Below are 23,850 nucleotides of genomic sequence, written 5' to 3'. Positions count from 1 at the left end.
GCCTCCACTGTGATGAACGAACCACTCAAGATGATGATGATGGACTTCATGGACGACAAATTTGGCCTGAAGAACCAGGCCATGAAGGCTGCGGATTATTTCATGGAACCGCCTTTGGAGAGCTTGGAGGGCGGCGTGTATTTCTCCAAAACTCCCCCGAAATGCGCGCAGGGCTTCGGGGATCACCGCGCATCACCGCGGACGGATCAGCACGGTAAAAGTAGAGTTTTTATAGATTTAACGGAGCACATTTAGAGAAGGTTTTTGAAAACGTGTTTCGGGCTTTTTTCGTTAGGTGGCTTCGGCGCGGCCAAGGCGGAGGAGCTTGCGGGTTCGGCGTCTTGTTGCCGCGGCGACGACGCGGCGGACAACGGGGCAGAAAAGGGCGACGATAAAGTGACGAGTAGCAAAAAGCGACGCCATCGGACCACTTTTAGCAGCGCCCAACTCGACGAACTGGAGAAAGTCTTCCAAAAAACGCATTATCCGGACGTGTACGTGCGGGAGCAACTGGCCACCAGGACCGAACTGACCGAGGCCAGGGTGCAGGTGGGCACCGCATACGTGCAATTTGATATTAGAACGGACAAGCGGCTTATATGAACGAAAGAGGAAAATGAGAGTAAAAAATGTGAAAGCTAAGTAAAAAACGAAAATCAAAGGATGCGAGAATCTTTCGCGAGTACACGCCAGATCTTCGTTTTGCACTGTTATAAAGTCTACAAAAATGATCGCTAATTGTTCATTTATAAACTTGGAAGGATCCGTTCTTAGCGTTTTCCTGTTCAGTGCGCTATAATTCGCTCAAAATGCAAAACAAAACACGCGTGCGCTTGGTACGCGCGCACGGATCAACCAGGATAAGCCAGGTTTGCACTGTCTCTTGCAGGGTTGGGTAAGGTTACTTTAACTGGATTACCTTCAATTACTTTTGGATTACCCCAATACCAAATATGCTAATAAAAGACAAAAGAAACTATATAGGAATAAAATTTACTACATTTTGTGCAGGCTTGGGGAGTAATGGAACGGCAAAAATGATGTTGCAAGCTGTTAGGATTTATTTTCATTTTGTTTCTGTCGCATTTTATGTTAGTTTTGCCGGAGATCAAAGAGATCAAAGCCAGGAGAGAAAGCTTACCACGTGTTGTGACTCATAATTTTATTCATATTTAGTTTCTTTTGTCTTTTATTAGCATATTTGGTATTGGAGTAATCCAAAAGTAATTGAAAGTAATCCAGTTAAAGTAACCCTACCCAACCCTCTTGTCGATATCGTAGTTTCAATGGGCCCGTTATTCGTGTACAGAAAATGCTAGGGTCACACCTATAAAAAAAGGCTTAATACAAGCATTGATGGATCAGTTAGAATATATCAATAATCTCAATACCCGGGATAAAAACATTAACAAAAATAGTATTCAGTAAGTACAATTTATTGGTAGTCTTTGTGCTCAGGCAAATATTCCTTTGTAATGTAGCAAAATAATGTCTTATTAAATGTTTTTTTTTCATTTACATTGATAGGGAATTACTTTTCCTTTGCCCCTTTGCGTTGTGAAATGGGCAAAACAAGCGCTGGAATTAAGCAGTTCTGTTAAGTTTTTGTCAAGAAAACTGCGCCACAATTGAGGAACAGAACAAAGTTGTTTGCTCGACAAACGCATAGTTCAAATGGCCGAGAATCACCTTTATACTACTAGGGCAAGTCCTGAGGTTTTGAGTTTTTCCTTGCCCTCATGTAGGTTTTACATCAGTGGATAGCGTATTATTAATAGTCTGTAGTCTGTACAGGCCTTTGAGACTTCTTGTGATTAAGGGCGTCACAAATAAACATGACTTGAAAGTGTACTACAATTCGCTCAAAATGCAAAACAAAACACGCATGCGCTTGGTACGCGCGCACGGATCAACGTAAGCCAGGTTTGCACTGTCACCGAGGCCATAAAATGATTGCAACTTGTTGATATCGTAGATTAAATGGGCCCGTTATTCGTGTTTTTCTGGAAAGTGTACTACAATTTGCTAGACAAATACGCATGCGTGCGTGCGCACTGACAAACGCACGCCGGGAATTCGTTTCAAACGGTTACTGAGTCCACAAAATCATTGCACGCACAAACGAACGCGCGTCAGATATTTGTTTTGCAATGTGTCAGAATCCAGAGAGAATAACGCGAATTCTCCATTTTTTAGTTATAAATACCCACTATTAATATTTTTCTTTAAAGTGTAATATAATACGTAACAGCTTATGCAAAACAAAACACGCAGGGTACTCTTGTTCCACTCTTATAGAGGCCCTGAAACCATTACAAATTGTTAATTTCTTAGTTTAAAATGAAGTGTTTCTCTGTAATGTTTATTATAATTCAAAAGAGATGAAACTCAACATGCAAAACAAAACATGCGCTCGCTTGCGTGTATGCACCAACAGACACAAGCCAGAAATTTGTCTCAGACTATACAATAATCGAAAATTGTTCACTTTTATGATTAAAATGACTTGTTATTAGTGTTTTTAGGTTATTCAAAACATGTTACCAAACAAAATTGTAATTAAATGCATACGATTTTCTTTGTTTTTTTTTCAAAACACGTAGAAAAAAGATTTGTGGTTATTTTCACAAGGGTCAAAAAACATTTAGCAATTCTTAAAATGCCCCCCCCCCCCCCCCCAAAAAAAAAAAAATGCAATTTGAGCTCTAAATATAACACATTTGCGTCGTTTCGTGCCTCACTCAAAACGAAAGCAATTTGAGGTCATTGTTTTCAATGAGTTTTAAATTTTAAAGTTAGTTTCTTCAGTCCTTTCTGTTTGTTTACAGGATTTTCACGTGTCGTTGTATTCATTTATTATTATTATATTTTAAACCCTTTATTTCTCACACACACTTTAACAAGGGGTTGGGTCACCCATCATACAGCAACACGAACAAAAAATATATACAATTGACATACCCATAAATAACAAAAAAAAACAACAACAAAAAATGTTAATGAAATAAATGAAATAAAAGGTGAAGTGTTAAGACATCAAGTAAAAATTGTGTGATAAGCTTCCATCTTTTCTCGAATTGATCTAGTTTTATTTTTTAATGAATGATTTAAAATCGATTGCCTTGTAATGTTTCATTAGAACAAATGAAGCGTTGGCAAACTTGATAAAATAAAAATCACAATTGTCTCTAAATTCTATTCTGTTATTCATATAATAAAGAAATTGTTGGGTATATTTAGAATACATTATATATATATATATATATATATATATATATATATATATATATATATATATATATATATATATATATATATATATATATATATTCGTTAAATTTTTTGCATGGTAAAAACGTGTTTAGTGTTCTTCTCAATTTATATAAGGAAGTCGAGCAGAATAGTGTAATTATTATTATTTGCATACATGTTTGACTTAAAAATGCACTCAAGCTTCCCAAAACCTTTTAAGCCGCATCATTTATACGATCTTGTCAATTAAAGTGTTACAGAGCAGTTTTGTAAAAAAAAAAAAAACAATCCATCTGTTTAACAACTCCTATTATTAAATCTAAAAATCGAAACAAATCAGTATTTTGAGCGCATGCGTTGTGGTAAAGAGCAGCTTGCCGGTTTCCTCTGTGTCGCCACGAAAAAAAGCCGCACAGTGTTTAAAGGGGCAATGTTTAAAATGTAGCAGAAAGGCTGCTTGTAGTTCAGAATTTACAGTAACATTTCTCTTAGAGCTGAGTTTGGCAAAACGCCGGTTCCTTTCAAATATTTTTTCACTGACAGACAAAAATTTGCCAAAGATGCTAAAAGAGACATTAAAGTGACAAGTGATCCTGCCGGACCAGCGTCTTCGTATTTGAGGATGATACATTTTCCAGGATCGGATAAATCCACAATTGATAATATGACCAAGGGTAGCAAAAATATTGTTATCTGTGGGATGCAGGGAAAAAGCAAGTATTCCGGCCATAAATTTCATATGGTGGGTCAGGGGAAAGTCAAAATCCCATTTCTTTGGTTATAATAAGTCTGTATTTATAGATAGCTCTCAATAATACCGTCAATTTCTATCGTGTATTGAAATGATAACTGAAGGAATTTCGAACACGAGGCAGTTACTATTCATAATATATGTTATGTTCCACTAAATGGACGCAGAACGTCGTTACTCAGATTTGACAAGTATTAGTACCTCACTTTTGGGGTTTTTAATACAATTATTATTGTTGTTGGTGTCTAAATTGGAGCCAAGAGTGTCACGCTCCTCCAAACATCATTCATGAGATTATAGCTCGTATGAGTTTCACCTCATTTCTCAGGAGAGAACACCATAGAGTATTTTATTTCGCTATTATTATTTGCAAAATTCTAAAAGAATTCTACCACACACACAAATATAAACTTTCATTTTATATAAAAAAACAATGCAGGTTTCAGTTCAGGGGGTGCTTTAATTGTGGCCTGTGCACCCCTTTGAGACTTTTTGTAATGAAAGCTTATAAAAAAACATAATAATTACATTTTTTAAAAAGGATCGTGATTTATCTTTAGTTATGTACCCCAGTTTTAAAGTAAAATTATTTTTAACATTTTTGAGAAATAATAATTAGCTCCTAATTGTCGAAAAAGTGTTTTAAAAGTGTAGTATAGTCAAAATGTAACGACTGTATTACGAATCCAAGTTGAAAAAAATTAAACTATTTCTTTACTGATTATACTTACTTCAAAACGTTTTTAAGCTATTGAATTATTGTTGAAATTTTTTTCTAACGACTTAAAAATGTTTTTTCCGTTTGTGTGGATGACCGAATGAAAAATGAAGTGTGTATGTGCTGCACTTTAGAATACATTGATTTATTTGATTATACATACTTCAAAACGGAGAATTCATAACCTATTATATTACTTTCATTATTTTTGTTTGGAATAATTTAAAGGTGAGTTTTTCCATTGGTAAGCATGACAACTTGAAAAAAAAGGGTATGTATTTCAATTTAAATTAAATCGATAACATATATTTTTGATTTCTTCAAAACGTTAAATTCTTAAGTTATTAAATTATTTCTATATTTTTTTTATCTCATCTCCCATCTCATTGTGGCCGACACTATCTTATCCTCATTAGGGTCGCTGGGGGGCTGGAGCCCATCCCGGCCATCTCCAGGCAGTGGGCAGGGGACACCCTGAACTGGTTGCTAGCCAATGGCACACAGGGACAGACAACTCATTCGCTCATTCACACCTAGGGACAATTTGGACCGGCCAATCCACCTGAAACGCATGTCTTTGGAATGTGGGAGGAAAACCGGAGTGCCCGGAGGAAACCCACGCAAGCACGGGGAGAACATACAAACTCCGCACAGGAAGTCCGGAGCTGGATTTGAACCCACGACAGGTTCCCATGACATGAACTGTGTCGCACAGGCGCTAACCACTGCTCCGCCGTGCTTTTTATAATAACTTTAAACTGATCTTGCAGTAGCTAGGTATCACCTGAAGTGATAAGAAAATGCATGTGTGGTTACATTTTAATTGACAATTTGAACAATTTCATAATCCATCCATTATCTGCACCGCTTATCCTCAGTAGGGTCGCGGGGGTGCTGGAGCCCATCCCAGCTATATTCGGGCAGTGGGCAGGGGACATCCTGAACTGGTTGTCAGCAATTTCATACTGTTTTTAAATATTCAAATTGTCATTTCGAAGCTATTCTTTCAGTTTAAATGAAGTCTAACATTAAAAAGCTTTTTGACGTTTTAATAAGAAAAATAAAAAAAGAAATACTTTAAAGGTTCATTGCCTCTACATTTAAAGTTTGATTTAAAGAAAAAAATATTAATGCTTCTCTTAAAAAAATATTTTATATGTTAAACTGCAGTTAAAACTTAAACCATCACATCTAAATACAGTGGTACCTCGGTCCTCAACCATAATGTCAGGACCAGAACGGAAACAGGATCCAATAGCGTTACGTTTCTCACAAGTTTTATTGCGCCAACGATCCGGTGTTCGCTGGACGTGGGAAAAAAAGTCGCTCTCGTACTCGAATTGAGCTCCGAACTCGGAAGTGGATCTTCCGTAGCGAGCGATGGGGGTGTCAGGGACAGAAAAACGGGTCGGTAGCCGGGACTGGGAGAGCAAGGCGTGGTCGGAAGCGTGTCGTAAGCCAGAACGGGAGAGTAGACGTAGTCGGGTGACAAAAAGAGATCGTAAGTCGGGACGGAAGAATAGATGTAGTCAGGAGCAACACGGGCCCTAGCTGGAGACAGATGGGAGCAAAAACGGGACAGGTAAGAGTCAGGGTCTCAAAAGGCTTGCCTAGTATTCACTGAGGTTCACAGAAGGACAGAAAACAGGGGATTGACAGGACTGGGTTCAAATACTGACAGGGAGCCAATCAGAACCCGCGGCAGTCGGCGCTAAAAGAGCGGGAACAGCTGAGTCACATCAGTAATCTTGACACAGAATGTGTTCCTGGTTGTTGGTTTAGTACTGAATTTTTTTTCCCATAGGAAACAATGGTAAGTATTTTAATCCGTTCCACCCAAAAAAACCCAACCTAAAATATTAAGAAAAAGTGTATCCAATCAATATTAAAGACCAAAAATGTGTAAATAATAAATATTAAACATAAAAAATGAGAAATATAAATGATTTTGTATCAGTTATATACCTATGAACAGTGATGTGATGGCATACTGGATATAAATAAATATAAATAGAAAAAGGTTAACTAATGCTATCCCGCGGCAAATCCTTGTCCTCGATAAAGATTAGAAGCAACTTTTCCATTTCCTCGATTATCTGAGGCCTTTGCCTGGTCACCGCTGTCACTCCCGCCATCAGCTTTCTTTATCGCTCCTTTATGTTTTATAAAAGTCGAAATGGACTTTGCAATGCCATAGTGCATGGCGAGATCGGACACTCGAAAACCACTTTCATACTTTGTGATTATTTCCTTTTTCGGTCCAAGACGCTTATTTTCTCTACCCCTTCATCTTCCCTATTAATTACATTTTAAAGATAGCTCCTCTTTTGTGTAAAAATATAACAAAATCTCACAGATATACATATTACACGGGTCGGATATCAATAATTATAACAACAATAGTCACATATTTTATACACTAATCATCGTTGTACCCATCTATTAACGTTATAGTATTACTAGTTCACTAAATATCATTGTGACACCAATGATAATCACAACAATAGCAATAACAGTTATGATATAACAATAGTAACAATAACAACAAGGTTAACTCTAGTTCTAAACGCAGTATTTCCAATCTCTAGTAGCACTCATACCCCATTTTCTTCATCTCTGTATTCTGCCAGTAATGTTTTTGTATTGAAATTTGAACACGTGAATAGTTGGACATTGTTTGATCTCGTCTCGTAAATTGTTCCAAAGTTTGACTCCGCACACAGACACACACATACTTTTCCTGGTGGTTCTCACCTTTGGGATTTTGAATTTACTACAGCCCCTTAAGTTATAACTTCCCTCTTTCCGAGTGAATCATTTTTGGATATTTTCTGGCACCGTGTTTTTGTTGACTTTAAATAGCAGTCAAAAAGTTAAAAATTTTACTAAATCATCCAATTTTAATCATTAGGACTGCAGGAATAAAATATTACTATGATCCCGATATCTTACCCTGTGTATGGTTTTAATTGCACCATTTGGGAGGATAAAAAGGGGCTTTAGTGAACTTTTGTAATTAATGCCCCAGACCCACGTTCAAAAGCAACGCAAAAGCACAAATTAGGAAAAAAATAACTTTGAAAATGACGTACCCCTTCACTCATTAACTGCTCCACTCGGCTCTAGTCGGCTCCACTCGTTACGCGCCAAATCTCATTCGATTAGACTATTTTCGGTTGGGCACCGAATTCTGTCTCAAAACATTCTTTGCGTACATTCTTTGGTCAAACAACGATTTGATTGAGCATTGAGGCTGGGGACCAGGGTCAATGTTCCCTGTAATTTTCCACGGGTCTGAGCGTTCACACAAAGTCGGTGAGCAACGCTTGAAACAACAGTGAGCAACGGCAATTCCAAGTGTGGCAACTAAATCATTATCAAACATGTCCAAAACTCGACATCAAGTTACATTTTGCTGAGTTTCCGGCAATGCAAAATCTTTTTTCACTATTCATTGAATTGACTAATGTATTATTGCAAAGGTTTAACGGCCTACAAACGTCATTTGCTTTTACAACAATTCTTTCACAAGATTTTTCTTTTTTTTCCTTGTATCTTTTGACACATAATACTAACATTTTGGGGGGTTTATTTAGTCGGTTGCAAGATACAGAACTGTATTTAATCATATTTTTTAGTGGAAGTACAATGTTGGCAACAAGATTGACTTGGTATAATTGGAAATTATTTGAATGCAACACAAACTTTTTCTTCTTTTTCCCTGTTTTTTCTCTTTTTTTTTTAATTCCTTTAAAAAAATCTCGTTGTTTTTATTTTTTCCTAGCTGTTACTTTTTTCTTTTTGTTCTCTATTTTTTCCTTGTTTTTTCTCTTCCTTTTGTTTCTTTTTACTCAGCTTTTCACTACTTTTTCATTTTGGTATTTTTTTTCTTTTTTGTTCTATTTCCCCCCCTTCCTTTAAGTCATTTTGTGCACAATTTTACGTAATATTTAGTCGTGTAGGGATTTAAGAAGCAAAAACAACCTGAAGAGCCGTTGGGACCTGAAAGAGCCGGTTGTGTTTAGTAAGCCGAGCCAAAGAAGCCGGTTCTCGAAAAACTCTACTGACTTTACTTTTCAACTTCGTTCGACGTTGACTTCAAAATAACGCATTTAGAAAACAGCATCAGGGAAACCTGTGTATTTTTACCTTCATGCGCTGTAACTTTGACTCAATTCGCTTCTTAATTAGCAATTTCAAGCCCTGATTTTTGGGCGCTGGCTAGATTTTCTTGTGCGCTGAGAATGTGCAGGCAATGCGCGATTGCGCACGCGCGTATCTTAGAGGGAACATTGACCAGGGTACCACCGTATTTGACATAAGAAGTTGATGCCTTTTTAAAACAGCAACACTTTCCAAATATTTTTCAATTGGTAACAATTTTTTGTATTCAAAAAATGAGATTTGATTGTTAAAAAGAAACTAAAATGTTAAAGAAAAATAATAATAACGACTTTCAAATACTCTCAAATGATACTTTTTCTTATTTCTCTATTTATTTTGGGACGTTTCACCTTGGAGTGTAATACAAATTGGGAGCATGGTTAATCGTTTTACAGGAGTGAAGCCTCGTTTTATCGCAGGGGTTACGTTCTAAAGCAGGGGTGTCAAACTCATTTTAACTCAGGGGCCACACGATAGAACAAACATTCTGTCGGGGGCTGGACTAGTAGATTCAAGAGAAAGAAAAAGAGAGAGGAAGAAATAGGAGAAAGAGGGAGGGGAAAAGGAGTGAGGGTGGGACAAAGAAAGAGAAAGAGAGAGAGGGAGAGCGCGTGAGAAACAAAAGAGATAAAAAAAGAAGTCGTGAAAGAGGGGGAAAGAAAGGGAGAGGAAGAAAGAAATCCAAAGAGAAATAGAAAGACAGAAGGAGAGAAAAGAGACAAAGAGGAACAAAGGAAGAGAAAAGGAGAGAGAGAGAGAGAGAGAGAGAGAGAGAGAGAGAGAGAGAGAGAAATAAAAGTACAGTGTCTTTGTTCGAGGCACCTTTCTTTGGCAACATCAAGTGGACATATTTCAACCTGCAGCTCGTTTTTCTCTTGCACTTCTCTGAGCGTTGTCTCGCGGGCCAGATTCAATCCCTTAGCGGGCCTGATTTGGCCCGCGGGCCGCCTCTTTGACACCTGTGTTCTAAAGGAACCTGTGTTTGGTAAAATCCATGATTTTTTTTTAAATTATCGTACAACTAAATAGTCTATTTACCGAAACCGGAGGCAGTGTCTGAAATAACGTCTGCCCAGACGCCCAAGGCGTACCTCTTTTACGTCGGGCGTACAACTTACAAAATGTGTCCGCCCGGGTGGCCGGCAACTTTTTCAAGGAAGAATAAAAAGAAAAAAAACCCAAAAGATTTTTTTTTCAAATCAAACGTTTGCTTTATCCTAATTTCCAAATCTTCGTTCAGTTTGGAAATTTTGGTTCATTTGGTAATTTGCATACTCGGCAGCCGATCGGAAGCCCGCATCGAATAACTTCGTGCTTCCGGACTTTCCCGAGCGTTAGAAGGTTGTTCATTTGCATATCATTTTCCAAAGTAGACAGAGAACACAAGAAAAATGGAGAAGTGGTTAGGAATCAAGCCAAAACCTCAACTCTAGAATAAAGATTCAAAAGAAGCTAACAAAATTGATGACACTACAAAACGAAAACATACATTAAAAGCATAATGGAAAGAGGAGTTCACGTGGCTTTTAGCAGACGACGCAACGCAAACATTGCATGAATGAAGATGAGTCAATACGTACTGATGGCAGATGGAAAACAGCGACGTCATATACATGCAATGAATGTTATAAGTAAATTTATAATAAACTTAATTTTAAAGTGTTGTTCTGTTATATATTCTGATTATCAATCCTTATTACTTTGCAACAATTGTTTTTTGTTTTTTTTGCTATTAGTCGCCTTATTGTGTTTCAAGTTGTGAAAAATGGGGCAGGCCACTTTATGGCTGGTCAGGCAACTTTTCAAAGTTGTCTGCCCTGGCAGGCAAATTTTCGGAGTTTTCTGCCCTGGGGTCCGGTAACTTTTTGTCATGAGTTTCAGACACTGCCGAAGGGGAACATATTTTTACAGGATTAAGCATTCGTTGAACAAATTTTGTTTTTATTTTTACAAATAGCTTCAGGACGGCCAAACAACAACAAGCAGGGAGCTTGTTTAGCCAATTAGAATGCAAAACACATGCGCAATGCAAATTCGTGAAGTTGTAAAACTGTGAAAAGTAAACCATGTAATAGCGAGGTTATATTGTTATTGCATTGTAAAAACACTTGGGTCCAAAAAACAAAATAGGTTAAAAAATGGACTAATTCCTCGCTTAGATTTGAACAATTTCTTTTAGTCTTTTTTAATCTTTTAGTCCAACTAAAATAGTTTTTTACAAAATAAAATCCAATTTTGTACCCTTTGGGGCTCTTTTTAAAAAAAAAAAAAAAGATGATCTTTTACAAAAATGATCCATTTTTTTGGGTTGCTCTGTACAATAGGGCCCTATTTTTTCATTTTTTGTTATTTCATATGAACAATAGGATTTTTGGAGAAGCAGCAATGTTTTAACATAAGCTCTGTTTTTGTTATTTAAAATTTGTAACCAAGTTTGGGTTGTTTGATTTTCACAACTCCTCAGTGACCAATATGAGTTTCTTTAGTATGAGTATTAGGAGGAGGCTGATAACTGATATTTGGAGCCGATATTCGTTTCCTGTAAAAGCTTAACAATTGGCATAGAATAAATTCCACGATGCAAAAACTAAATAATTCTTTTACATTCAAATTCAATTTTAATAGCTCCTTGAAACCTTTTTCAGTAAATAAATTCGAATTTCAACACAACTAACATAATCTTTCACTTAAGCCAAAAGCTAACAGTGCAGGAAATAAAATTAGGCATAGCAACTTGTATAAAGTGTCATGACCAGAACAGAATCAGGACCCAATTGCGTAACGTTAACCACAAGTTTTATTGACAGTAAGTGGAGGGGCAGCGCCCATGATCCGGTGCTCGCTGGACTTGGGAAGCAAGTCGCTCTCTCAATTGGATTGCAATCTAAATATGGAAGTGGGCGTAACAGGGACAGAAAAACAGGTCGATAGCCGGGACAGGAGAGCAAAAACGTGGTCAGGGACAGAAACAGGTTGTAAGCCGGAACGAGAGAGTAGACGTGGTCGGGATCAAAAAACATGTCGTAGCTGGAGACAGATGAGAAGATCAGGAACGGAAAGGTGGAAAAACAAGTGCAAAAACGGGACAGGCGGGAGTCAGGGTCAAAAAGGGTTGCCTACTATGAACAGAGGTTCGCAGACGGACTGACCACCGGAGAGTGACATGATTGGGTTTAAAAAGAGACAGGGAGCCAAATGAGCGGGCACGGGTTATTTAAGTCAGTAATCATGACATAAAGGTACATAAAAACGTATATAGCTCCCTGTTTGTTTTTTTTTTTTTTTACAATAAATAAATAAATAAATATGTCAATACAACCAACATGACGTAAATTAACCCAAAACAAAAAGTGTAGCGAAATTTTAACAAGTTTGTGAATTAAATAGTGTGGGCACTCTTGTTTTAGAAATGGATTGGCGAACTGATGTTATGGTAACAGCTAATTACTCAGCCTTCCACTTAAGCATGCTTTTTATGCCCTCTCTCAATCACAAACACACATGCTTGATTGACAAACTAATGTTTTGTTAAGAGATCATATATTAGTCCCCACCTGTGCTTTCTTTAATCAAGCTAACTAGGCTTTTTACGCTATCTCTTGATCACACACGTGCTTTTCTACCACGCACTTTTCTCAATTATCAGTCGGCTTGATTCACAGGCATGTTGGGATCGGGAGTTAGCAGAGCTGCCGTTGTTTACTCCACTCGAACGTTATTCTTCATGCTTTAGTGGCTCCGCCCCCAGTCACCTATCCATTCAGAAGGCGCGGGGTGGGTGGTGTGCAAGACAGAAGGCATGAGAGAGGGAGCGAGGGAAGGAGAGGCTCGGCTGCATCGGAGCCTAAACAACCCAGTTTTAAATATGATTAATGGGCCCATCAAATCGATGAAAATGGTGATACCAATATCCATCAAATTCCCAAATATTGGTGCCGATAACCGGTCGACCACTGGTCAAAATTGAACCCAAGTCCCTGCTTAACCCAAATTAGGTTATTTTTCACCCAAGTGTTTTCGCAGTTTGTCATTGACAACAACATAAGTGCACATTGTTTTTGAGATTTGACATGACATGTCAGAAAAAACATGAAAAACGGCCCTAAAAGATAAAAATAAGATTAAAAAAATAATAATATTGATGATAATTTAATGTTATTTGTCCGGTTGTGTATGTGTTTGTGTCAGGTTTGGTTCCAGAACAGAAGAGCCAAGTGGAGGAAGCGAGAACGTTATGGACAAATCCAGCAGGCCAAAAATCACTTTGCCTCCGCCTACGATTTGTCTGTTTTGCCTAGGACTGACAGCTACGGGCAGGTACGTGCATCCAAAACACATATTTTACCAAAAATAAGAAAAAATAGGTCCCTAAGATGCCTGTCTACTACTAGTCGACACTATATAAAATTGTGGTCTCCTATTGGTTTGTGTCACTGCATCAAGTAAATATAAATAAGCTATTGGCTGAACTACTTCTCACAATGCATTTCTTTTCATTTAGTTCAGAATTGTGTATGCTTCATAAAGGACCTATTATTTGGCAAACAATTAAAGAAATAGTAGTAGGAGTAGTAGTAGTAGTCACGAGTGATCATAACTAGCGTGAGCTTGTCCTAATAAGCTAGCTCATTAGTTTAGCATGTGACAACAAAGATATTTACTCTGCTATTTATCATTTCTGTAATTCTCTAGTAGTAAATAGAAATGTTATAATTCACTTTTCATTAAAATATTTTGCCAAGAGCCAAAGGGAATATGAGTTATAGGCGCTATTGTCATGAACCGGAACAGGATCAGGACCCAAATGCGTGACGTTTCTCACACAAGCTTTTATTTTACGGGAAATGGGGAGTCATGCACGTTAGGTGGCGGTCTGGCTTAGAATGACAGGAAGCCAGAGACCGACGAGATCGACACCAATTGCCCGAGCAGATATCGGACAGATGGGGTCGATACCGGACAGGACAGGACAGACAGGATTGATATTGAAACGGAATATCAAAATAAAACAGGACAACCTAGACGGAAACTAAAACTGGAGATAATAATAAACAGGACAAAAATAGACAGGAACAAAACTGGAAACCGATATTAGACAGGACAAAATAAACCGTAACAATACCGGACAGGAAATACCAACAGGAAACGGGACCGAGTCAGAACCCACGTCTTGCGGGGCATAGGTTCGTTGACGGACTGACCAAGGTTGAGTGAGAGCACTGAGCTTAAATAGACAGGAAGTCAATCTGTCAATCTAGCCGCAGCTGGCGCCAATTGGGCGCCATGGCAACCGTGACAGCTATTGTGGGCTTTTCCCACTAAGCTAGCTCAGTAATATAACATGTGGCATCAATAAGGGTATTAACAAGACTATGTAGTCTTTTTAAAACGTTCTAATAGTAAGAGATATAATAGCATTAACTTTTATATATAAGTAGTAGTAGTAGTACAAGTTATCAGAACTAATGTGAGCTTGTCCCATCATGCTAGCTCACAAATTTACCATGTGTCATCAATAAGTATAGATACTTTACACTTTATTTATTATTTTATAAATCTATAATAGTAAAAAAGTATAATAGCATTAGACTTCCTTTTATTTAGAGAGGTAGAAGAATAAATTCGTTATGCTTTTGTTGTAGATTACATGATGCATTCCCAATGCAGGAATTTGCATACGCAGCATAGTTCACGATCGGTTTTATTCGGGGTGTAATGTATGAATAGAATCTAGATCACCGTCCCATTCTGGTATTTTCTCCTATTTCTTTATGTCCCAGCAGATTCCGAACAACTTGTGGTCTGGCGGGCCCCCAGCCGGCCCCGTTGTGTCCCCCTGCATGTTGCCCCGAGGCTCGCCCCCCTGCGTGGCCACCTACTCCCCCCGCTCGGCCCCCCCGGCTGCCGGAGATCACGGCCACGGTTACTTCCCCAACCAGCAGAACCACTTCGGACACCTCAACAACTTTTGCGGCGACCCGCTTCTCTCGCCAGGCGGCGGGGGCGGCCACCACGCTTTCGAGACCAAACCCGAGTTCGAGAGGCGCTCGTCCAGCATCGCCGTGCTGCGCATGAAGGCCAAGGAGCACGCCGCCAACATTTCCTGGGCCATGTGATCCTGTTTCTAGAGCCAGAGACCCTTTGCGCCGCTTCCGGAGCCAAAAGGCTCGAAAAAACACTCTGCTGCCATCTCCCGATACTTACTTGTGTTTTCGGATTTTTGGTCCCCTGCTGACCTTCTTCTTGAACCAAACGTGGACTTTCTTTTCTAGAGCCTGAAATTCACATTCGAGACTGGGGGTGGAAGTGCTCTTAAAAAAACAAAAAACGCTTGGGCTCATCAACTGTTCTCAAATTACAGCTTCTAGAACCCAAGACACGCTTGTCTGATTCCAGAAACAAAGTCAAAGTTATTGCTTCTAGAACCACACAGTGACTCCTGTTCCAGAGCCTAAAAACAAGAAGTCTTGGTATTGAAGTTCTCTGAAAAAAGAAACGCCTGGGTTTGACCATCTTCTAAAACCAGATATTGTGTCCCACCTGTAGAGCCCCCATAAATGTCTTGAGGCTCAGGAGCTAGAATACACCAAAGCTTTAATAATAACAATACGTTTCATTTTATTTCAAAGCACCTTTCAGAACACCCAAGGTTGCTGTACACAGGATATAAAACCTAACAAACAAGCAATACATACAAAAATATACTGATACACATTTGGGTCTTCAGTTTTTTGGTCCGATGCTGACCTGCCTTATGAACCAAACATGGACTCCCTTTCTAGAGCTTCAAAATCACATTTGACTCCAGGGATTTAAGTTATCTCGGGAAAAACAACACTTGGCCTGATCAAATGCACTCAGACTAACTAGTTCACCTCCAGAACCAAAGTCAGCATAATTCCTTCTTGCCCCAACCTGGTATTCCCTCTCTAGACCCCCCAAAAAAATCACATCTGAGTCTGGAGGTTGTTGAAACAAAACACTTGGCATTCAATTCTTGTCGACCACTTTCTAAAACTAAACACACTGTCAAAACCTCTTGATACTTATTTGGGTCTTTTGACTTTTGGTTCTGTGTTGAATTGCTTGGTGACTCGTTTTCTATAGCCTAAATATCACATTTGAGTTCCTGGATCAAGGTACTCTTGAAATACAAAAACACTTGGGGTCATCAAATACTGTACACTCAAATCACAGCTTTTAGAACCAAAGACATGCTTGTCTGCCTCGAGAGCCACTTCTAGAACCAAAGACAAATTCTTAGCCTTATAAGTATGAACGCACGAAACACTCTATTGTCATTATCTAGTCATTTGATGTGCCTTGCGATTTAAGATTCCGAGATGTTCTACTTCTTGAACCAGCACAACTTGAAGTTACCTCTAGTGCCTGACAATATCATTTAAGTTTTGAGATTTTGGTGCACTCCTGCGCATGTGACCACAATAAAATCTCAAACTTAAAATATAATCTCATTTCTAAAGATCACATGTAGACCAGCTCCTAGAACCGAAGACATGCTTGTCCGCTTTTAGAACCAAATTCAGTGTAGGTCGCTTCTAGAACCAAAAAAGAATTTTTGAGCCTCACAAGTCTGAATGCACTAAAACACTTTATTTCCGTATACTGAAGTCTTCCAATGTTCCTTCATACCCCTGATTTAGAGTTGATTTCCTTCTTGAAAAAGCAAAACTTGAAAATTTGAGTCTTGGGATTAAGGTGCACTCTGTTACGCGTGACCACTAAAAATGACCATGAGTGCATCAAATACACTCTCATTTTTTAAATGGTACACCAGCTTCTAGACCCAAAGTTGGAAAGGGCTTCTTGAACCAGATATAATGTATACCAGTTCAAGGACCATTAAAATAATTTTCAAATCTCAGGAGTGGAAACGATGCCTTAAGTCTTTATATGACTTCGGACTCTTGATCAGATCCCGACGTGCCTCTTGGACCAACCAAATATGGACCCATTCCTAGAGTCCCAAAATCACATTGAAGTCTTGGGATTGAGGCACAATCCTTGGACATATCAAAATGCACTCTCAATTTTTTTAACCCACTTTAGATCCAGCTTAATTTCTGTTGAATTCTATGGCTCAAGGAAACTTTTCTGAGGTTTAAGATTAAAGTGGACTTCAGTTGCCATAAATGAAAGAAATATGGAAAAACATACTCTCAGTTAACAGAGGCACAGAACTGTTGGACATCTCAACACTTAACATGAAAGCAAAAAGATGTTCCTTCTAGAGCCTAAGGACAAGCTCTTACAATCTAAAAACGGTATCTGACTTCAAGATCCAAACAAAGTCCAGAGGTTCTGGAGTGAGGTGAACTCCACACATATGAATGTAATCAAAACCACTCTGGGGTTCAAAACACATCTCATGTTTTCATGCTCATCTCCTAAACCAAAGGAATTGGTTTGTGCTTCCATAGCTGGAGAAACAAAACATTTATGGAGTGAAAATGGACCTAATAATGTGTTTTATCGTAAATTTGTGATGTCTTGTTTGGACCATTCACAATGAAATGCTGGTCTTCTGTTAGAAACTTCAGCTTCTACAGCTGAAGTCACTTTGACCTGCTTTTATAGCCAAAACTTGTTCTGGAATACTATAGACTCTAGTTGACGCAAGTCTGTATTTTAAACGGAAATAAGGACAAGCTTCTGAAAAAAAACATTTCCACTTTGAAAATAAAAACAAAACATCAATCTTGTTTATATACTGGCCTTTGGAACCAAACCACCCAATGTGAAAGGACAAATAAACCCTGATACGCCAACGAAACTGTTAATCCAATTCATTTCTTGAAATGAACATTGATATCTACGCTCAACCCTCCATGGGAATCAAACCCGCTGAATTAGGAGTTTGAATACCACTCAACAAAAAAGAAAACGGATCATACTTTAGAACCTAGACTTGACTAGAACCAAACAGTACTAACACTTGACTTTTCTAGTGTTAAGGAACAATGACATAACTTGCTTCTAGGACACGATCCCCCTTATACTAACTCATCCATCCATTATCTGCACCGCCTATCCTCAGTAGGGTCACAGGGGTGCTGGAGCCCACCCCAACTATCTTCGGGGAGTGGGCAGGGGACACCCTGAACCGGTGTTGGTTGCGTTTGTGTAAAGCGGATTTTGATGAGTCATCTTCTTTCGCTTTCATTAATCATAAAAGCTAAAAAGAAATCGAAGTCACCTGAACATGAGAAGTTAATTTGGCCAATTAACCTGACATGCATGTTTTTGGAATGTGGGAGGAAACTGGAGTGGCCGGAGGAGACCTGCACAGGGAGAAAATGCAAACTCCTCACAGGAAGAGTGGTGGCTGGATTTGATCCCATGACCTCAGAACTATGCCGTGGACATGCCAACCACTCATCCGCCTTATACATGGTAAATAATCATTTTTATGACATTACAACAAAAACCAATACCCCTTAAAAATCTCATAGAACTTGTCCTATTCTAGATTTTGAAAACTCATTTCTGAAACCATATTTGCTCTGAAGCTTCCCTGATACTTTTGGAATAAATACAAATTTATTATCCACCACAGCAACAAAAACATGAATCTGATTCCTTTCAATCTATCCATCTACCCTGTTCATATCCCTCGAGGGGTGACTGACATCAAAACAAACACACACAAAAACAAAAAAATAAAGGGAAAAAGTAGCAAAAAACACACGCAAATGTTTTTGGGACCATGACCAACCCAAATGCCCGAACTCACAAACGAGTTAAGCTCCTAGCTTCCATTACATTTAGACCTCTTTCCTGCAGTGCACTCATAACACCATCCATCCACATCAATCGCGGCCTTCCTCTTGGTCTCCTTCCATTGACTTCTCTGTAGATCCTCTTCAACATTCGCTCCTCATCCATCCTCTCCATGTGTCCAAACCACCCGAGTACTCTCTTATCCACACGCTTGCTCAGTTCCACTACTACTCCAGTTCTGTCTCTCACAATTTCATCTCTCAATCCATCCAATCTTGTCACTTTGAACATACTCCACTAACACTTCATCTCCAAAACTGCGTTCGGGCTCCAAGATCAGCTCCGCCGAGTGAATAGAGCTTCAACCAATTCTCATGAAATTCAACAAAAACGTTTTTTCCAATTTCAAAACCCAAACCACACAGACCCTTTTCTAAAGAAAATGTACAACATAATATTTTGCTTCTAGAACAGAATCCCCACTCATACTGACCCACTTTTGGCAGAAAGGACAAATAAATCAATAACTTTTCAGGAAGAGCAACAAAATCCCAAAATTTCTCGAACAAAAATAAATTAAAAAAACGGAAAGAACTTGCCCTAATTAAGATTTAACCATTCTACTACGGAAACAATAGTAGCTCTAGGGCTTCTTATAATTTTGGTGTAATCGAATATTTCTTATCCTCCTTTGCCAAAAACAAAAATAAATTTAATTCTGGAAAAACAAACCCTCCGTAACAAACTCCGCCAAATTAATAAAGCGTGAACAACCACCCCTGGAAAAACAAATCATTAATAAAAATCCTACCGTGAAACCAAACAATACAGACAATTTTCCAGGGAAGAGTCACAACCACTAACCTGCTTCTAGAGCAGAATCCCACTTATAGTGAACCACTATTGGGAATAAAACCAGTGACCTTCAAGAAGAAGGACACATTAAATCATCACCTAACCCTTTCTAGAGCTATGACAACAACAACAAAACAACCCCCCTAGAAAACTAATAAAGATGCTCTGTTCTAGATTTTGAAAAACCCTTATCTGGATCCAAATGATCACAGAATCCTCCGTGCTTTTTTTATGAAACCAAAATAAGTAGAAACTCACCCCTGAAAATACAATAAATTACCCCAGTAGTCCAAAAAATAATCTTGATATTATAATTTAAAAAAAAAAATCTAGATCTTCCACTAAGACAGCGGGGTCGAACAGGCAGCCTGCGGGCCGGATCAGGCCCGCTAAGGGATTAAATCCGGCCCGCGAGACCAAACTCAGAGAGGCGCAAGAGAAAATGGAGCTGCGGGTTGAAATGTCCACTTGATGGTGCCAAAGCCTGGTGCCTCTGACAAATACACTGTACTTGTATTTCCCCCTCTCTCTCTCTTTTCCTCCCTTTTTCTCTCACTGTCGCTTTCTCTTTGACTCTCGTTGTCTCTTTCTTTGTTTCTCTTTGTCTCTTTCTCTCTCTGTGTCTTTTTACCTATTTTTGCTCTAACTTCCTTTTTCTCTCCTCTCTCTTTCCCTCCTTCTCCTTTCTCTCCTTCTCTCTTTCTATTTCTCTTTGGATTTCTTTCTCTCTCTCTTTCTTTCCCCCTCTCTCACTATTTCTCTTTTTTATTTCTATTGCTTCTCGCATTCTCTCTCTCTCTTCCTTGCTTTTTCTCTCACCCTTTGTCTTTCTCTCTTTCACTGTCGGTGTCACTCTTTTTCTCTTCCTTTGTTCCTCTCTGTCTCTTTCTCTGTGTCTTTTTACCTTCTTTTGCTTGAACTTCATTTTATACTTTTCTCTCTTCCGCCCCCTCTCTCTTTCCCTCCTCTTTTCTCTCCTTCTCTCTTTCTATTTCTCTTTGGATTTCTTTCCCTCTCTCTCTTTCTTTCCTCTCTCACTATTTCTCTTTTTATCTCCGGCCCCCGAAAGAATGTTTGTTCTATCGTGTGGTCCCCGAGCTAAAATGAGTATGACGCCCCTGCACTGAGATATACGACAGCCACTAAAGTTTCCTCCAGAAATGAGGTGGAGCAATTTTCCTACGTTTTTCTTGGCTTGGTCTAAAACAGTTCATTCGTTCCAATCACTGCTCAGAACTCTTAATTTTTCATGCAAAACTGTAAATAAATCACATTAATTAAAACGCTTGAACGGAGCAGTACAAATGATGTCCACTAGAGAGCAGCAGAGCAAGACTTTTTGTTTTGTCTTAGGACGTGTTTTGAAACTTCGTGTTTTTTAAATTGTTAATGGTCTGCATCTGTAGAGCCTTTTTCACTGAAGACCTCCCAAAGCGCTTTACAATGTACTTCACAATTACTCATTCTCACAAACACACACACACTGATGGCCGGGGGCAGCCGTGCAAGGCGCATACCTATCGAAGGCATAAGGGGTTATCTTTAAAAAAAAAGAACATGGCAAACATTCTTTACAACGAGATTAGACGTGGCACTCCAGGATGAATTAGAGAAAGACAGAGGAAAAGTAAAAAAAAAAAAAAAAAAGTAATGATTGTAGATTGGCACAAGTGCACAAGAAAGTCAATGCAATGACAATTAGTGCTATGACATTTAGCAGGAACATATTTACAAAATAAGTCAAGTCGTGTTTATTTGTGACGCCCTTAATCACAAGGAGTCTCAGAAAGCTGTACAGACCACAGATTATTGCAAACTACAGACTATTATGACACCATCCCCTGATCTAAAACCAACACGAGGGCAAGGAAAAACTGAAAACCTCAACATGAGGAAAATGAAGAAACCTTTAGAAGGGACCGCAAATGAGGTCATCCCTACAACTCGATAAATAGGGCTGAAGCCACATGTTGTTCTTTAGCTCAACATGAGGAAAATAAAGAAATCTTTAGAAGGGACCACACATGAGGTCATCGCCCTTCTAGGAGTACCATTTAGCAGTCATATCCAGCATATCGGCATGAACATTAATGTCGCTCATGCAGCAGTAACAAATTGGAAACCTCCAAATGCAGTAAATAAAAGGTTTAATTGATGAGAATTAGTTATTCAAGAAATAAAATATGAATATTCATTTTCTATACGTAGGCAATATTAAGATTTTTTCCAGGTTTGTGCATAGTCATGTACATATATATATATATATATATATATATATATATATATTAGTCCAACTGAGACTACTATTTTTTTTTAAATAAGCATACTTACATAGTATATTCCGACTGTAAAAATGAACTTTGTATACCTGCCAAAATCAGAATTTCTAATGCACGTCCATCGTCTTCCTCGACCTGGAGATTTCGGCAACAGACAAGATTGAGGCTGTAGCACGAAAATGTGATCCTCCGGGGACAAAAAACACAAGATGAGGCGTGGAATGACGGCAATATGTAATACACACACAAAAACAGACACACATGTATACGTACATATAGTGCTGTTCAAAATAATAGCAATGCAATGTGACTAACCAGAATATCGCAGGTTTTAGTATATATTTTATTGTTACATGCCAAACAAGTTACCAGTAGGTGCAGTTTAAATTCTCAGAAAACAAACCAGACCTCGCATTCCTAGTAGGCACGCTCCGAAGGTTGGGAAAATAGTTCAAAGAGGTGTGTTCAAAAACAGCAGTGTCTGCTGTTGACTGTACTAACTCAAAACTATTTTTTATTTCCAAAAAAAAGGCAGGATTTATCAATCCTAATATTTCGTTTCATCTGTGTGACATGGATTCAACCAACTTGTGGCACCTTCTAGTTGTGATTTCCCTCCTAGATTAATTAACAACGTTCCACAATTAATTTACTTTCTTGGTTTTGTCACAAACAGAATTTTTTATATCACCCCACAAGTACTCGATTACTCAGATCTGGGGATTGGACTGGCCACTCCGTAACATTAATCTTATTGGTTTAGAACCAAAACTTTGTTTGTCTAATGGCGTTAATTACCTCCCGTCTCGATTACTGTAATGTACTACTCTCGGCCTCGCAATGTCCAAAATCAAGAGCCTTCAGCTGGTACAAAATGCTGCAGCGAGGCTTTTAACTTAGAGAAGAAAGTTTGATCACTTTAACCCCATTTTAGCTGACCTGCATCAGCTCCCTGTTAGCTTAAGATGTAATTTTAAGGTTCTGTTGGTATTATACAAAATCATGCATGGACTTCCTCATATCTTTCAGATTTAATTTCCCCCCTATGTTCTAGGCCGGAGCCTTCCCTCTGAAAACGCTGGTCTACTAGTGATATTTGGGTTGACTTGCGCTTTTACTTCTCGTGTTGAGGTGACTTCGATTTCTTTTTAGCTTTTATGATTAATGAAAGCGAAAGACGATGACTCATCAAAATCCGCTTTACACAAACGCAACCAAACGGAAAGAAAACCTTCGATGCACTCCGTGAATCATTTTCTCTGACTTACGTGATCGCCCATTTTCCAAATTGTGTTTAATTTTAGCGTCCAAGGCAAGGTACTTTTTATGTGTATACGTTATTATTGCCTGCCGTCTCGATTGCTGTAATGTACCACTCTCTGGTCTCCCGAAGTCTAGCATCAAGACTTTGTAACTAAAACAAGAAAGTTTGACCCTGATTTTAGCTAACCTGTATTATCTCCTTGTCAGTTCAAGATGTGATTTTAAGGTTTGTTGGTATTCTACAACATTTTGAAGGACTACCCCTATCTTCCTGTTTAGAGCCTTCGCTCCTCGGAAAATGCTAGTCTACTAGTGATCCCAAGAGCCAAGAAGAAATTCGTAGGTTTGAGAGCTTTCTCCATTCGGGCCGCGATGCTGTAGAATGGTCTTCCACAGTGATTCGAACTGCAACCTCAGTTGAACTGTTTAAATCTAGGCTTAAAACCCACTTAGCTTAGCTTATGAAAGCTATATTTCATGTTGACAAATTTTGTGTATTGTTTGTTAATGCTACATCCATTGCAGCCTGGTCATCCTGGAAGGGGGATTACCTCTCAAAGTTACTTGATTTCCTCCTGCTGACGTTTTTGAGTTTTACCTTGCCCTCATGTAGGTTGTAGATCAGGGGATGGTGCCATAATGAGTGTGTTAGTTAATTGACATTTTAGTTTGCATCATATATTCATTTTATCCCTTATTCCTCACCCATAAGTACAATTGACACCCAGAAAACGACATTAATCCATTCTGAGTGAATTTGCTGTATAGCGGGGAAAAGAAACCTGCGGTAATAATTGAATGGGTTCCGTACCCCAGGTAAAAACGTC

The 23,850-nt window shown here is 38.7% G+C and overlaps 1 protein-coding gene across 1 annotated transcript; it reads left to right on the top strand.

The window, feature by feature from the left end:
* The first annotated feature begins 3 nt into the window (after window positions 1–3).
* On the top strand, window positions 4–16,766 carry alx1 (ALX homeobox 1). The gene is made up of 4 exons (XM_088340456.1): window positions 4–214; window positions 296–549; window positions 13,074–13,202; window positions 14,669–16,766. The coding sequence occupies exons 1-4, from the start codon at window positions 13–15 to the stop codon at window positions 14,999–15,001; spliced, it is 918 nt and encodes a 305-aa protein (XP_088196582.1). The 5' UTR covers window positions 4–12; the 3' UTR covers window positions 15,002–16,766.
* The last annotated feature ends 7,084 nt before the right edge of the window (window positions 16,767–23,850 follow it).

This window comes from Urocampus carinirostris, chromosome 7 (genome assembly GCF_059441175.1).
Source record: "Urocampus carinirostris isolate Australia breed hairy pipefish chromosome 7, RoL_Ucar_1.0, whole genome shotgun sequence".
Taxonomy (NCBI): Eukaryota; Metazoa; Chordata; class Actinopteri; order Syngnathiformes; family Syngnathidae; genus Urocampus; species Urocampus carinirostris.
This window is presented reverse-complemented; position numbering and strand designations above follow the sequence as displayed.

Bases quoted from the DNA above. Each gene is read 5' to 3' on its own strand.
- alx1 (XM_088340456.1), top strand. From the start codon at position 13: ATGAACGAACCACTCAAGATGATGATGATGGACTTCATGGACGACAAA. The intron at 215-295 runs GTAAAAGTAGAG...TTTTTTCGTTAG, and splicing joins ACCGCGGACGGATCAGCACG to GTGGCTTCGGCGCGGCCAAG. The intron at 13,203-14,668 runs GTACGTGCATCC...ATGTCCCAGCAG, and splicing joins GGACTGACAGCTACGGGCAG to ATTCCGAACAACTTGTGGTC.